Raw genomic sequence first — 16,642 nt, forward strand, 5'->3', positions numbered from 1 at the left:
CTAGGCAACCTGGGCAGTGCAACAGAGGCTAGACCGTCCCATTTCACAAGCCTCGCACTTCCAGCCTTAGCGGTCTTTGAGTACGCGGCCCGTGTGGACCGTTAAGGCTGCGTACTTTAAGGCTGCAGACCTTGAATTGGGATACAGCCAGGTGAGTGCAATTAAGGGACAAGCTCCAGGGCCAATCAGGGGTGAGAAAGTAAAAGAGGAAACAAGGTAAATCTGGTCATGTGAGGGAGAGTGAGACAAAGGGTAAATAAAACAAGAATCTTTATAACGATAATTAAGCAATAAACAATTAAAGGACAGAAAAGTTTATTTTCACTTTCAACTATAGACACTTGATCTTTAAAAACAAAAACTGTACAGTCAGCACTTTTCTGCAATTTTACATTTATTTCTCACAATTTAAGTCCAAACAATCATGCTGACAGTTTTTTTCTCATTTGTTGTGTATAAAAGCAGTTAAATATGTAATTTCTTTACACTGACAGAAAGGGCAGTTTCACTGGACCGGCCCACTAAAGATCACAGTGGCTGTGATGTAAGATGAGTTTGAGAGGGAAAAAAAAAAGAAAAACATTAAAGTGATTTATTCAGGCTGCTTGGAGAAAAGGCCAAATACTTTTGATCCAGTGATCACAGTCCTGCATGATCACGCTGATGTTTGCACAGAGCAGATAATGAAGTGAATGTTTTTGCACATTGGTAACAGTGAAACAGTTTATTTACAGCGTGGGATCGTTTATGTTCAGAGTATGAACTGAGATTCTTGAAGCTTTTGTCACACTGGTCACAGCTGAAGTTCCCTTCAACGTGTGTATTTTCATGAATATTACGATGACCTGACCGTGAGAAGCTTTTGTCACAATGTCTGCACTTGTATGGTTTCTCTCCTGTGTGGACTCGTTTATGTATTTTAAGATCACGTGCAATGGTGAAGGATGACCCACACTGGTCACAGACATGCTTTTTAACCCCACTGTGACAGAGTTCATGTTCTTTTAATTTACTTGGTATGGGGAAGCCTTTCCCACATTCTTTGCAGTAGTTCATTTTGTCTCCAGTGTGTCTGCGTTGATGTAGCTTTAGGCTCTTTTGATTACTGAAAGTTTTTCCACAAAGGTCACAACGAAACTCTTTCCCACTACCACAGTGCTCACAGGGTTGAGAACTGGATCCATCTGTGTCGCTCTGCTTCTAAACAAAGACACAAAGACAGTGTAAGTCAGGGGATTCCTTCAACATTTATATCCTGTTTTTAATCACCATTTTAATGATCTACAAGTACAGAAGGTCAGAGACATACATAGAATAGAATAGAATGCCTTTATTGTCACTATACAGTTGTACAGTGAGATACAGAGCATCTCCACTATATACATACAGATGTAAAGAAGGAGATGTTGCAACATTTTGAAAACTTTGTGGAAAAAAATTGCTTCTGCTTTTGAATTCTTCTCTTTCTATACCTCCATGTGGCAATGTTGGCTGAGTGGTGATACCTATTGTTCAGGAGATTACTGTAGCAGCTTCCTGCACCTTAAAGGTGGGCAGGAATAGTGTGGAGTGTATACGGGCAGCCTCCACCATCTGTTTTCTTTAGCATAGCAGTTAGCGGACTGTAGTTAGATTGCAAAGAGTAATCACTGCAGGTTGAACGGGTCATGGATGGAACTTTGAGGTTAGAGCAGGGCGATATGACCAAAAATATTTATCACGATATACATTTGAAAATTTGACGTGAGACAAAATACTTTACAACTCCACAACTTTATTAGTGCAAAAAACCCCATCAATGTATTTTCTCTTAAACAAGCAGCTTTTTAAGTGCATTAAAGTTATATAAAAATTTAACAGTGCAAATTCTTTGCTGACTGTTTAACTAAAAGGCATTTCCAGTGGAAATTGGCCGACATATCCTCAGCATAACCATGTTTAATATCCACAAAACTTAAAAAGAGGTTATACACACACAGTACGGTAACATTATGTTGAAGCACAGTACGTATCACTCCGCGAGGGCCCGCCTACGATAGCCGTAATGCTCCGACAATCCATCAAGCGGTGCGGCTTCGTAGCTTAGCAAAGTTGTACTGAAACATTTGACAGATTTTCGAGCGCCGTGTACATAAAATTGTTTCGAGGTCAGTAAACCCAACCAGAATTCATACATAAGGCACACGGGATTATAAGGGGCTCTGTCGATTTTCAGAAAATCAAAGGATTGATTTTAAGTGTGCCGTATTTTCCAAAAAACACGGTAATAACGATGGCCTGCTAGCATGCGCTACCAAAAATAGTGCTTTGTTGTGTATCTGACGGACGAAAGCCAAACCAGTTCCACACCACTGAAGCTGCAGCATTTTACAAACCAGTTCTGGTTTATCTGTTTCATTCAACGATCCACTTTCGCTCTTCTAATTCTGCGTCGCTGCCATGTGGGTATGTAAACATAGGCACTGCGCATGCACGTTTTACCCATATTCTATCGCGATATTTCATTTTCCTATCGTTGCCCAAAATTACACCGGTATTACCGTGAACGGTATTATATAGCCCAGCCCTAGTTGAGGTTGACAAAACATCACAGACACATGGAGAACTGGGCGAGTTGCTGACTGTGCAGCGCAATGGGAAAACCAACTGAACTGAACAGAGAGTCCAGAGTGTGGAGAACTGTGTTAGCATGTTAGCTAATTGCTAACATGCTAACACAACTGAATAAGCAGAGTTGTTCCAAACAGCCAGGCTACAATTACAAGATAAAAATATAAATACATACCTCACAGTAACTGCACTTGTACAGTTTCTTATTGGTGTGGATCTGTTGGTGGACTCTCAGGTAATGTGGAGCTTTAAACGTCTTCTCACACTTGTCACATTTATAAGGTCTCTCCTCATTGTGGGTAAACATGTGATTTTGTAACTGTGTGTCTGTTGCAAATAGTTTCCCACACTGATCACAGCAGTAAACGTCATGTCTGGTGTGGATGCGTAGGTGAATATTTCGATACCCTCGATGTCTGAAAGTTTTTCCACAAATGTCGCAGCTGTACGCCTTAATTCCAGAGTGGGTAACTTGATGAATCTTTAAGTAGCTACTGCGAGCAAAAGCTTTGCCACACTGATCACAGCTGTATGCTTTAACTCCACTGTGGATGAGTTGGTGTGTTTTCAAGCTTCCGGCATAAGTAAAGTCCTTTCCACACTCATCACAGCTGTATGGTTTAACTTCACTGTGGATGAGTTGGTGTATTTTTAAGGTTCCAGCCTTAGTAAAATCTTTCCCACACTCATCACAGCTGTATTTTTTCTGTCCCTTTCTTCTGTGAGGTTTGTCGGCCTCCTGAGAGCGCTGACTTCTTGCTCCATGTTGGTCCTGCAGTGACAGAGATACAAACAGAGGCCGTGAGTGAAACGCAGTCGTGGAACAAACTTTTTTACTATTGTACGATCTACTGTATATAATATATAAAGCGCCTTGAGGCGACTGCTGTTGTGATTTGGCGCTATATAAATAAAATTGAATTGAAACTCCCTCTGTAATAAAAATAACAATAAGAAAAATATTTTGCTCATTGGGAAAAAATATATTGTATGAAAAATTACGAGTGCAGCTGACTTTATTTTACTTCAGTATCCTTATAAAATGTGATCTTTGTATTTTCTTGTAACTTGACCACAGGTTCAACATTTCTTCCTCACCATCTGTGTTGAAGTCATTGTTTCCTTTGTAGTGGCTGAGCTGAGTCCAAATGGCTGAAAATGTTCCTCCGTCAGATTCTCCTCCTGCTGATCAGCTGGGACACAAAATAATATTTTTATGTATTTGATCTCTGACAAAAAGAAGCGGAGCAAACACAAACCAGAGAAAAGCAAGAGAAGATTCATTTGTTCCAGCAGCTGCAGGATGGTTTCTACAGGCTGAAGAACAACAGTCACTGCAGGAATCAACATCTGCACATTGATTTTCTGTTAGAGGAACAAAGTGAATGCACACACACACAGACAGACTCTCTCCAAACCCTCAGAACAAAAGCTGTCCAGCTTTGTGTGTCTGTCAAAATGCTTTTTACAAATCCTGCTGGAATCAGTGTTACAGCTGCAGTCAAAGCAAGATGGAAATAATGAAGAAGGAAAGTTCAAATCTACTGTGAGATTATTATTCTAAACGTATGTTATCTTATACCTATAGTCAAGGTAGTTGAATTATGTTAACAGCTGTAGAACATAAATATATCCCTTAGTCTAGATTGTGTGCAAAGTATGTAGCTTAGTTTCCCTTATATTTATATTTATATTATTATTATTATTATTTATATTATTTATATTTTTAGGTTAAAAGAACATGACCATCTTTGGATTCTGTTAGACAGGTGTGCGCTGCCTTTGATCTGCTGTGAATGTATTATACTGTTTTCTTGACATGTCAGACTGCTAAATCATGAAGAGAATGTTGTGTGCAGAGGACCTTGTGCCGATAATAGAAGAAACAGACCACATTCCCTGCCCCCACCTTTATAGAGGGCAGAAAGACAGGGAACCGAGGTCATAACTTAGGCGCCGTGACAGAGAAAGAATGTGAATGTTTAGGCTTTTACGACTAGGTGGGGGCCAGTAGAGGTTATAAGAAGCTGTGTAACCCATCACCATTTTGAGATTTGCTGTGACCCTCTTCATGCATGTCTCCCCATCCGGATGGCTTATGCTCATTGTATGGAAATAAATGATTGTTGATTGAGCATTTATACACCGAGTATTGTCCTTCCTTCAGCCCAAAGATTCAAAGAATTGGGAGATTTTAACACTACTCAGACTAAATGTCTTCAGTCAGTGTGTCAGCCTCCAGTTAACAACAGTGGTGAGAAACTGCACTACTGAACCTCCACTGACTGAGTAACTGCAGTTTGGTGCTTCATTATAACTTCATGGCAGTTTGTACACAAACTGGAGAAAACATCTAAGAAACTGAAGGTGAGCTGATAGTAAGAGGATCATCATCTCACACTGCACCAGGATTCTCAGACCATGTCATGGTTCACTTGATCCCTGCAAACAGGCACAAACTAAAACTCTCTAAGCCTTTTGTGAAGACACTGACACAGTGGACTGATGAGGCTGTGGAGAATCTGCAGGTGTGTCTGGACTGCACCGACTGGGAGGTTTTCAGGATTGTTACCAACAGTTTGGATTATTATAGAGATGCTGTGACGTCCTGTAAAATCAGCTTCTGTGATGACAGCTGCACAGCATCACACACCAGGGTGAGAAGGAGGCTAAGGCTGGAAAAGCAGGAAGTGTTTTAGAGTGGGGACAGAGACAGTTTCAAAGTTCAGCTTTAGTGAGGCTAAACTCCAAAACCTGTTTTCAGCTAATGACTCTGCTTCTGTCTGGAAAACAATCAGACGGTGAACCAACCACAAACCTAAAGACCCCACTGCACCAACAATTCACAGCTGAACAGCTCCTGCTGTGGATTCTACCAACAATGACCTGTTACTCCCCCACCCAAGACTTTCAACCGCTTAGCACCCCCCATCATTATAAAACATGGGCCTGGACCTTCTGTAGAACTTCAACTACAGAAATAAAACTGAACAAAACACCTGAGTTCACTCCATGATCAACATTTCATAGAATGAACAATTATAGTCGGGTCTACCTGTGAAAATAAGCATTAAACCTTCAAATATTTACGTGAGCAAAAGAAATCAATCTGATCAATGAAAAGTGGAAAAAAATTCTGCCTTCTGTACACAAAACTAAATAAAATCCAACATTCAATCCACAACACGAAAAAACATTCTTCTTCTTCCAAATCACCAAGAGCTGCACATTAACCACCACAATATATTTTTATTCTCTGTGCTTTCAAATATGAACACTGTTTACTTTCATCTGTTTCATTAGTTTTTGTTAACATCTTCCTGTGCATCACTTTACAGCAGTCAGACTCATTAAAATGAGACTTTGTAGGAGTTCACTTCCTCTCATGTGTTCATCCACAGCAGCTGGACAATAAAGTCTATAGTGACCCTGATACTGCAGCAGATCGCCCTGATTTCCTGTTATCACTTCAAATAGAAATGAGACTGTAGAGGTTTGGTGCATGCAGAAAAACAGCTGCAGGGACAATGAAAAGACTTTTCTGCTCCAACTTTCTGCCAGCAAACTGTTGAAATCCCCACTTTCCTTCTTTCTCTTCTTTTATAGCTTACTTCCTGCTACAATAACGAGTGAGACCTACCTTTCTCACAAAACGCTCAACTTCTCCCAGCATGCTGAGCTAATGATTAGTTGGTGTTTTTCTCCAAACACTCTCTCACTCTTCTTTCAACGTGTTCACAATAAACTGTGAACAGACACCGAGGAGAGCAGCAGAAGACCTCATTCAGGAGCTAAACTCAACATGAACTGAACTCACAGTAAAGTTAGCTCGGTGCTTACCTTTAGATGGGTTGCAGCGCGCTGAGGCTTCGGATAATTTTTTAGAGAAATCCAGGACATGGAAACCAATATCGGAACTATTAGCCCCTCACACTTCCCGTCTGGTGAAGAAATGACCTAAAAATCGCCGTTTAATAAGTCAGGATCCCGTATGTTACGCCAGCGAGTAGCTTTGAATGTTTGTGTCGCTACCCGATCCGTACAGGAAACCCGATAGCTACCCCGCATGCGCAAATCTGACGTCACTTCCTCTCTTTGCCAACATTGCGACATTCAATATGTTTGAATGATACAGGGGTTTTTTTGTTGTTTCTTTTTAAGAACTTAACAAACAATGAGTATACAACATACGAACAGATGAAGTATACAAAAGAACAGAACATAAACACAAAAGCCAGGGGTAAAGAGAAAAAAGTAATAATTATATGAATGCACTCAAAAATTCACATATATATATTGTTTTGAGAGCCTTTTTGTTGGTGGAGTCTGATATTGATTGTATGTACAATTCCACATCCTTAAATAGAAATATGGTGTTTTATTAGTAAACTTACATTTATGGATGAAAAATTTAGCTAAAAGTATTAACAAATTTATTACAAAAAACATTTATCATTCTTCTTGGGGAACTTAAAGAAACAGAATAAAACATTTTCCCATCGTAAAGAAAACTCCCTTAAAATATGGACAATAACAAAACTGCTAAATTCCTGTGTATGAGAACAGTACCAAAAAAGATGTGTCAGAGTTTCTGGATGATCCCCACAGAAAGTACAATTAGTATTTATGTCTCTTTTAAATTTTACCATGTAGTGACTGGCTGGATCACATTTATGTAGAATTTTAAATGAAACTTCCTTCACCGTATTTACAATCAAATATTTATGGCAGATCATCCAGACTGTCTTCCACTTGATATCTGGAACATATTGGTTCCAGTAAGATATTATATACGGGAGAGAGACGATATCTTCTTGGAATAAACTACGTATTCTCTTATTGCTGTTACCAAGTTCCTGTGAAAAGCAGATTTTTCCTACTGGTGACTCAGCTGGATCAGGTAGAGTGACTGAGGTAGATATTGAGCTGTCAGTGTTTTTATATAACATTAAAGTACCTGAGGGTATGGCACCAAGCACCATTGAGAATTCCTGAACACTGATTGGAAAATTATATAGTCATTGTAAGTAAGTAGTTGTCCCTCTTTATTAACCAGCTGAGCCACCAATAGGGTCCCATTTTGCACCCAAGTTTCCAGGAAAAGTGATTTATTTTTAAATAGAATATCTCTGTTGTTCTAGATAAGGTATTTGTGAGGTGAGAAGTTGTGTTTATAAATGAGGGTCCTGTTTGAATGATACGTGTCACTACCCGAATAACTTTGTCTTTTTCATTTGTTTCTCTTAATACCAGGGGTTTAAGACAAACATATAAACGCAAAGCTTTGTTTTTATTTGCCAAACAATTTAAAACAGATTTTTGCTTTTTCCAAGAGAGTCATTCCACACCTGCTGATACAAATTTTTGGAAATCACAATGGGGTAATGAAGTCTGGTTGTCCCATGGCTCTGAGCGTTCTGCTGGAGTTGCCACGCTTAAAAATTCTTTTTCTGGAGATGTGTTACACTGTGACACTTTAGGACACTACCTCTGCTCAATAATCAGACACAATAACAGTACTTTCATTGCAGTAAATATATATAGTTACAATAATAAAACTGAAAATGATCAATTACTTGACTCCTTAGAAGAAAGAATTAATTTCTGGCTCTCCAAATACCCAAATTCAGTCCTCTTAATTGGTGGAGACTTTAACATCACTTTAGACAATATGGTTGATAGGTGGCCTCCAGGGCAGCAGTCTTCATACAGTGCAAACAAATTTTATGGGAAAATTTAATCTTGTGGATATTTGGAGAGAAAAATTTCCAGATGATAGACTCTTTACTTGGAGCAATAAAACAGGATCCAGGCAATCACGTATTGACTTTTGGCTTGTTTCTGACTGTATTGATGAAGATAATATTACCGTTAATATACTTGCCACCCCCCTCACTGATCATAGAGCAATTCACATTAACGTCCAAATGTTTACACTGGATAATATACCTCATAAATTCTCTTATTGGAAGTTAAATAATTCTTTACTAAAAGATAAAATGGTTAACATGCAGATTAATAAATTAATTGTTTATTATTGGAACAAAGCTAACAGAGAGAAGTCCTTTTGTACCAATTGGGAACTTTTTAAATTTGAAGCATGCAAATTCTTGAGAAGATATGGGAGTCAAATTGCTAAATTAAGGAAAGCTGAAGAACAAGAAGTAATAAGCAGAATTGCCTCTTATTACCAGAAGTCCCCAGAAGAAATCCCAGAGGAAGATAAGATAAGTTTACTAGAATTTCAAAATAAATTGGACGGTTTATATCGACGCAAGGCTGAGGGTGCTTTCATAAGATCCAGGAAGAGGTGGCTGGAGGAGGGCGAACAAAATTCTGCTTACTTTTTCAGGCTTGAAAAATACAGATCAAAAACAAACTATTCATCAACTAAATATTAATGGCATTGTCTCTGACAATCCTAGAGAAATTTCACATTTCTGTGCCGAATTCTATACTAAACTATACAACTCAAAATATAATGAGGATGTCTCAACAGGATTTTTCAATAATATTAAAAACCTAAAAGCTATTGTTGTGGAAGATAGACGTTATTGTGACAGCCCTCTGACTGTGGAGGAAGTTTGTAATTCCATTTCTGTACTTAAGGCCAATAAATCTCCCGGCACAGGTGGTTTAACTGCAGAGTTTTATAAATCATTTTCTAATCTCCTAGCTCTGTTTTTACTGCAGGTTTTTACAGAAAGTATAGAGAATAACACCCTCCCTCCTTCTCTTACTCGAGGTCTCATAACACTTATTCCAAAACCAAACAAAGACTTACTCTTTATTGATAATTGGAGACCCATCTCCCTGCTCAATAATGACTATAAGATTATGGCTATAATACTTGCTAACAGAATTAAAGAGGTCTTGGAAACAATTATTGATGAGACACAATCAGGCTTTATGAGAAACAGACACATTTCTAATAACATTAGACTGGTTTTGGATTTACTTGATTACTCTGATTTGGTACCTGACAATAGCTTTATTCTCTTCCTGGATTTTTATAAGGCTTTTGATATAATTGAACATCAATTTATTTTCCACTCTTTGGAAAAATTTGGCTTTGGAGAGTTTTTCTGTAAAGCTGTCAAAACCTTATACACAAATGGCAATAGTTCTATTAAAATGATTAACGGCTCCACCCCGAGATTTGACCTGAAACGTGGTATTCGCCAAGGATGTCCTATTTCACCATATTTATTTTTACTTTGTACACAAATTCTTGCAACTAATATTTCAAACAGTGTTGTACAAGGAATCACCATAGCTGATAAGGAGCTTGTTATCAGCCAGTTAGCCGATGACACCACACTCTTCTTGAAGAATGCAAACCAAATCCCTCCAGCTCTTACTGTGATTAGAGATTTCTCTGAGGCCTCTGGTTTATGCCTAAATTTAAAAAACTAGTTACTAGCAATTAAAGACTGCCCTGCAAATACTATCTGTAATATTTCTGTTAAACAAGAAATCACATACTTGGGACTGTTAATATCCAAAGACCAAAAATCAAGATGCTCTTCAAACTTCACTCCAATTATACAGAAAACCCTAAAAAAGTTCAACCAGTGGCTGCAAAGGGACTTGTTGAAAGGTAGAGTGTTAATTACTAAAGCTGAAGGGATATCCCGATTAACATATGCTGCTCTCTCCTTACATCTGGATAAGAAAATTAGTAAAGATATTGACCGTATGCTCTTTAATTTTATATGGAAAACCCGTCCGCATTATATTAAAAAAACTGTTGTGATGAATAAATACGAATCAGGTGGGCTTAACGTCTTAGACTTTTCTACTTTAAATAACACTTTCAAAATTAATTGGGCTAAACATTTTCTTAAAAACCCTACCTCTATCTGGAACTTTATACCCTATCATATTTTCTCTCGTTTTGGTGGCTTTAATTTTATTTTAAATTGTAATTACAATGTTGAGAAACTCCCTGTAAAGCTTTCATCCTTCCATAAGCAGGTCCTCTTAGCGTGGACCCTCATTTACAAACACAACTTCTCACCTCACAAATACCTTATCTGGAACAACAGAGATATTCTATTTAAAAATAAATCACTTTTCCTGGAAACTTGGGTGCAAAATGGGATCCTATTAGTGGCTCAGCTGGTTAATAAAGAGGGACAACTACTTACTTACAATGACTTTATTGCACTATATAATTTTCCAATCAGTGTTCAGGAATTCTCAATGGTGCTTGGTGCCATACCCTCAGGTACTTTAATGTTATATAAAAACACTGACAGCTCAATATCTACCTCAGTCACTCTACCTGATCCAGCTGAGTCACCAATAGGAAAAATCTGCTTTTCACAGGAACTTGGTAACAGCAATAAGAGAATACGTAGTTTATTCCAAGAAGATATCGTCTCTCTCCCATATATAATATCTTACTGGAACCGATATGTTCCAGATATCAAGTGGAAGACAGTCTGGATGATCCCCCATAAATATTTGATTGTAAATAAGGTGAAATAAGTCTCATTTAAAATTCTACATAAATGTGATCCAGCCAGTCACTACATGGTAAAATTTAAAAGAGACATAAACACTAATTGTACTTTCTGTGGGGATCATCCAGAAACTCTGACACATCTTTTTTGGTACTGTTCTCATACACAGGAATTTAGCAGTTTTGTTATTGTCCATATTTTAAGGGAGTTTTCTTTACGATGGGAAAATGTTTTATTCTGTTTCTTTAAGTTCCCCAAGAAGAATGATAAATGTTTTTTTATGAAAAATTTGTTAATACTTTTAGCTAAATTTTTTATCCATAAATGTAAGTTTACTAATAAAACACCATATTTCTGTCATTTTTTTAAGGATGTGGAATTGTACATACAATCAATATCAGACTCCACCAACAAAAAGGCTCTCAAAACAATATATGTATGTGAATTTTTGCGTGTATTCTTATAATTGTTACTGTCGGATTATAATATTATTTTATGCCATGTTAGACCCCTAATTAAAGATTGTGAATTATTATGTAGTTTTAGTTTGCATTATGCTCCTGAATTAGAAGAAGGTGATAACTATTACATTTGGTAAACTGATTTGCATTATGTTAGACTGCTGTTTTATTGTGAATGAATGATATTGTTTTATGATGCATTATACTGCTGAGTTATAAGAAATACTGTTTGCAGAAAGTCATCGCCTTATTTGTCTGGTTAGAAGAGAACAGAGCATACTGCCCCATCTCAGCAGGAGCAGATAAACAGGGAGCCAAGGTCGTAGCTTAGGCGCTGTGTGAGAAAGAATGTGAATGTTTAGGCTTTTATGATTAGGTGGGGGCCACTAGAGGCTATAAGAGTTTGATCAAGGCTCCACCATTTTGAGATCTGATGCTGTCTGCTGTATGGTGTCCATCTCCCACGCGTGTGTTCATTAAATCATCGTTTGACTTGACCCGGCCGGACCAGTGTGGTTATTTTTGGTTTTCCTCTTGTATCCATCCCCAATATTTGAATCCGTAACATTACCTTTCTCTTTTACCCCTGCCTTTTTGTGTTTATGTTCTGTTGTTCTGTATACTTCATCTGTTCGTATGTTGTATACTCATTGTTTGTTAAATAAAGTTTAAAAAAAAAATCGGGTCTACCCAATCCGTACCGCGCATGTGCAGTGGGTTTTCTTCTTCTTCTGTTGGTTTAATGGCAGTTTACTCCCCAGTGTACGAGGATACTTCCGCCTGCTGACCGAGCGAATGAATACTATAGAGATGACAGACCATGTGACTTTCGCGTGACTTTGTGGGTACCCGTGGCAACAAAATCACGGCAAGTCCGTACAAAGACAGACTTAAGGAAAAGGCAAAAAAAAAACGGACGATGAAAAAAATCAAAGGAGTGAAAGGGTCAGGACACGGCCTTCGCGGTCTACGTGGGCCGGGTCCTTCGAAGGATGCAGCTGACGTTTGGGACACAGCCACAGCTGCAGACCCTTCTCCATGAATTTGAACACGACCCGTGGTTTGTCAAGGCAGTCGAGTCACGTGATCGCACAGTAACAAATCACAGCAGATCAGGAAGAAGGGGGCGAAACCATTTGTGTGTGCAAAAGAGGAGTCGAGCAGAGGGCTGCTTTTTCATGAAACGGGAGTAAAGTAGTGAACTTAGCGGAAAGAAACAAACTAAAGTATCGATCATATACCACTACCAACGTCCTGATCGATATCTGCATCGATCTGGATCGTAGCTGTCTCTGTTTCCTGTGTTTGGAAAGAGTTCCGGCTTCATCACGGAGTTTCTCTCGGTTTGTGGGCTCATCTAAAGGTAAGCACCGAGCTAACTTTACTGTGAGTTCAGTTCATGTTGAGTTTAGCTCCTGAATGAGGTCTTCTGCTGCTCTCCTCGGTGTCTGTTCACAGTTTATTGTGAACACGTTGAGAGAAGAGTGAGAGAGTGTTTGGAGAAAAACACCAACTAATCATTAGCTCAGCATGCTGGGAGAAGTTGGAGCAGAAAAGTCTTTTCATTGTCCCTGCAGCTGTTTTTCTGCCTGCACCAAACCTCTACAGCCTTCTATTTAGAGTGATAACAGGAAGTAAATGAGAGCGATCTGCTGTAGTATCTTCATACATTTATGGAGAGAACCTATGGAGGGTGGAGAGACTGTGAAGTAATGATCACGTCATTCTTGGTAGAATCCACAGCAGGAGCTGTTCAGGCTGTTTGCTAGCTGTGAATTGTTGGTGCAGTGGGGTCTTTAGGTTTGTGGTTGGTTCACCATCTGATTGTTTTCCAGACAGAAGCAGAGTCATTAGCTGAAAACAGGTTTTGGAGTTTAGTCTCACTAAAGCTGAACTTTGAAACCGTCTCTGTCCCCACTCTGAAACACTTCCTGCCATGAAGTTATGATGAAGCACCAAACTGCAGTTACTCAGTCAGTGGAGGTTCAGTAGTGCAGCTTCTCACCACTGTTGTTAACTGGAGGCTGACACACTGACTGAAGACATTTAGTCTGAGTAGATTTGAACTTTCCTTCTTCATTATTTCCATCTTGCTTTGACTGCAGCTGTAACACTGATTCCAGCAGGATTTGTAAAAAGCATTTTGACAGACACACAAAGCTGGACAGCTTTTGTTCTGAGTCTAAGATCTTAGAAAGAAAGTGACTGGACTTCTGTAAGCTTTTTTAAACGTTTCACCTCTCATCCAAAAATGCCTTTTTCAGTTCTGAAACTAAATGGTGGAGAGTCCCAGGCATTTAAACCCTTGTGGGGGTTGTACCTTGAAAGGGTCGCCGACCGACTGTTGACCATTGATCTTATCACAAGAGCCAATGTGTGGAAAAATGTGTGTGTCAGCAGGTCCTGAGTGAAACCATTGTGAGACCTTGTTTGACTCTATCATGTAGCTCGGTGCTGTCCCTGTTAAAGAGCCAAGAGCCTTTCTTTCCACTTCCTCCATGTAAAGTTTGGCTACAATGGGACACACTGGGGAGCTCACAGCACATCCATGTTTGTGTCTGTAGAAACCCTCGTTGTATTTAAAATATGTGAGTTTATGCTGCTACCAATGAGTCTGAGTGGGACTCCTTTGTGTATCTATGGAAGTCCATATATACAGGGTGCAGCATCCCCTGGGTAAAGGTGGTGGTATGCAGGGAGCTCAGTGGCTTTTTCCCTTTCAAGTTCTTGTAGGCAGCTGATGACTTTCTTTTTGTAGTTGCTTCTGGGGTTTCACCTTGAAGCTTCATAGGTATTGTTGTCACTGAGTGTAGTAATGTTTATGTGCTCTGCTTCTTCTTGTCAGGGATAAAATACATATCTATACTTTTTGTGTCCCAGCTGAGTAACAGGAGGAGAAGAGTCTGGTGGAGCAGCAGAGGAACCGTTTCAGCCATTTGGACTCAGCTCAGCCACTACAGAGCAAACAATGACTTCAACACAGGAGGTGAGAAAAATATCTCAGTTAAATCTATGGCTGTGCAACATGATGAAATACATATTAGATGACGATATAAAAACATCTATCGTTTCATATTATACACTATTGTTTGTTTCGTGGTGTCGCAAAATGCGCTGTTTATAGCAGTATTTGTTTTTCTCTTCTCCCACCTATGGAAGAATCACATGAAAGGGTACAGAGAAAGTTTAGAGGCAAAAAGAGCCATCGAAATAAACCTTAAACTTTAAGTCGACTTGTGTGAAATTCAAAGAAGTTACAGAAAATGCACATTTGTGATATATATCGTTATTGTTATGAGAAATGTGTCATATCGGGATATGAGATTTTGGTTATATTGCACAGCCCTAGTTACACTGTTATTGTTATATTAAAAAAATTAACAGAGTGTAAGATAGACACACCACACACAATATGTGTGTGCTCACAATTCAGCCTTCAGTTACCCGGCTTTCATTCAAAATCTGTTTGTCGTGAGCACCTACACATTAAACAACTCACAGATTATAAATGGCTTCAAGCTCACACTGAGGCCTGTGGGCCTATCAGCCACTGAGACACATTTATATGTTTTTATATATGAATATTTCATACTTTAATGATGCCTATTTATTTAAGGAAGGTGAGCAATACCTTATAATTGTACATAATAATATCACAGATGACAGATTAAATAAATAGATTTTAGGTAGATGCTTGTGCGTTCATAAAGTCTTATATGTTGAATTGAACCGAATGTGTCATCTGTTCAAAGCCTCCCAGTCAGTGCTGTTCTCCATGCCTGTCTGACTGTACAGAATGTTGTTAAGCACAAAGTACCACAGTACAAAGTACAGTTAGTGTTATTGGGAATTACCTTTTCCTTTTTCAGTATTTTTGTGTGTTGCATTTTTCTGTGTTTTAACAAAAGGGAAATAAAGGGGTTTAAATCAACCTAGGATGGTTTATTTTCATTTTCACATGGTCTTACTCAGATGATACAAAATGAAACATGCATTCTTTTTTTACTTGCTGGAAAAGCTTGAAAATGGACCTTGAAAGTGCATAAAAAGTGCTTGAATTTGACCCTGAAAATGGCGTATCAACTCTGAATTGTATCAGCACCCATTGAAACAGCAATGTCACCAGTTAAACTCGTAAAGTAAGAGATCAGTATTTCTTCAATACAGTGGTCCCTCGCTATAATGCGGTTCACCTTCGCAGATTTTTTTTTTATTTGTGCAATTTTCCTTTCTTTTTTTTTTTTTTTTTGCAGCCCATTATGTTCCTGATTGGCTGAAGACCATTGTCAATCAATCTTGTGCTGTGTCTCCTGGACATATGACCAAAAATATTTATCACGATGTACATTTGAAAATGAGCGATTACAATATCACTGACGATATAATTGACACTAGACAAAATACTTTACAACTCCACAACTTTGATGTTTTTTTTGCACTAATAATGTATTTTCACTTAAACAAGCAGCTGTTTTTTTATGTGCATTAAAGTTATATAAAAATTTAACAGTGCAAATTCCTTGCTGACAGTTTAACTAAAAGGCATTTCCAGTGGAAACTGGCCGACATATCCTCAGCATAACCATGTATAATATCCACAAAACTTAAAAAGAGGTTATACACACACAATACGGTAATATTATGTTGAAGCACAGTACGTATCACTCTGCGAGGCTCCGCCTACGATAGCCGTAATGCTCCAACAATCCATCAAGCGGTGCGGCTTCGTAGCTTAGCAAAGTCGTACTGAAACATTTGACAGATTTTCGAGCGCCGTGTACATAAAATCGTTTCGAGGTCAGTAAACACAACCAGAGTTCATACATAAGGCACACGGGATTATAAGGGGCTCTGTCGACTTTCAGAAAAATCAAAGGATTGATTTTAAGTGTGCCGTATTTTCCAAACAACACGGTAATAATGACGGCCCGCTAGCATGCTCTACCAAAAATAGTGCTTTGTTGTGTATCTGACGGACGAAAGCTAAACCAGTTCCACACCACTGAAGCTGCAGCATTTTGACAAACCAGTTCTGGTTCATTTGTTTCATTTAACGATCCACTTTCGCTCTTCTAATTCTGCATCGCCGCCACGTGCGTACGA

At 38.7% G+C, this 16,642-nt stretch overlaps 2 protein-coding genes across 3 annotated transcripts in view; one reads left to right on the forward strand and one right to left on the reverse strand.

Moving 5' to 3' along the window:
- Positions 1–312: 312 nt before the first annotated feature.
- On the reverse strand, positions 313–4,020 carry LOC102797808 (uncharacterized). 2 transcript variants are annotated; one of them, XM_035915399.2, is made up of 3 exons: positions 3,709–4,020; positions 2,786–3,382; positions 313–1,197 (listed from the first exon to the last, which is right to left on the reverse strand). In XM_035915399.2, exons 1-3 carry the CDS (start codon positions 3,958–3,960, stop codon positions 640–642), a joined length of 1,407 nt encoding a protein of 468 aa, XP_035771292.2. In that variant the 5' UTR covers positions 3,961–4,020; the 3' UTR covers positions 313–639. The 2 variants fall into 2 exon arrangements, with proteins under 2 accessions (XP_035771292.2, XP_006807976.2); XM_006807913.3 differs by having other exon boundaries at positions 313–1,200; positions 3,709–4,019.
- Positions 4,021–12,755: 8,735 nt separating this feature from the next.
- LOC102798109 (uncharacterized) overlaps positions 12,756–16,642 on the forward strand; it is a 14,857-nt gene continuing 10,970 nt past the window's right edge. Inside the window, exons 1-2 of the mRNA XM_087846599.1 lie at positions 12,756–12,902; positions 14,420–14,525. Coding sequence (XP_087702725.1) covers positions 14,508–14,525 — 18 coding nt within the window. The 5' untranslated portion in view covers positions 12,756–12,902; positions 14,420–14,507. The remainder of the gene's footprint in view (positions 12,903–14,419; positions 14,526–16,642) is intronic.

The sequence above is a fragment of the Neolamprologus brichardi genome, chromosome 9 (assembly GCF_056152115.1).
Source record: "Neolamprologus brichardi isolate AB-2024 chromosome 9, ASM5615211v1, whole genome shotgun sequence".
In the NCBI taxonomy this organism is placed as follows: Eukaryota; Metazoa; Chordata; class Actinopteri; order Cichliformes; family Cichlidae; genus Neolamprologus; species Neolamprologus brichardi.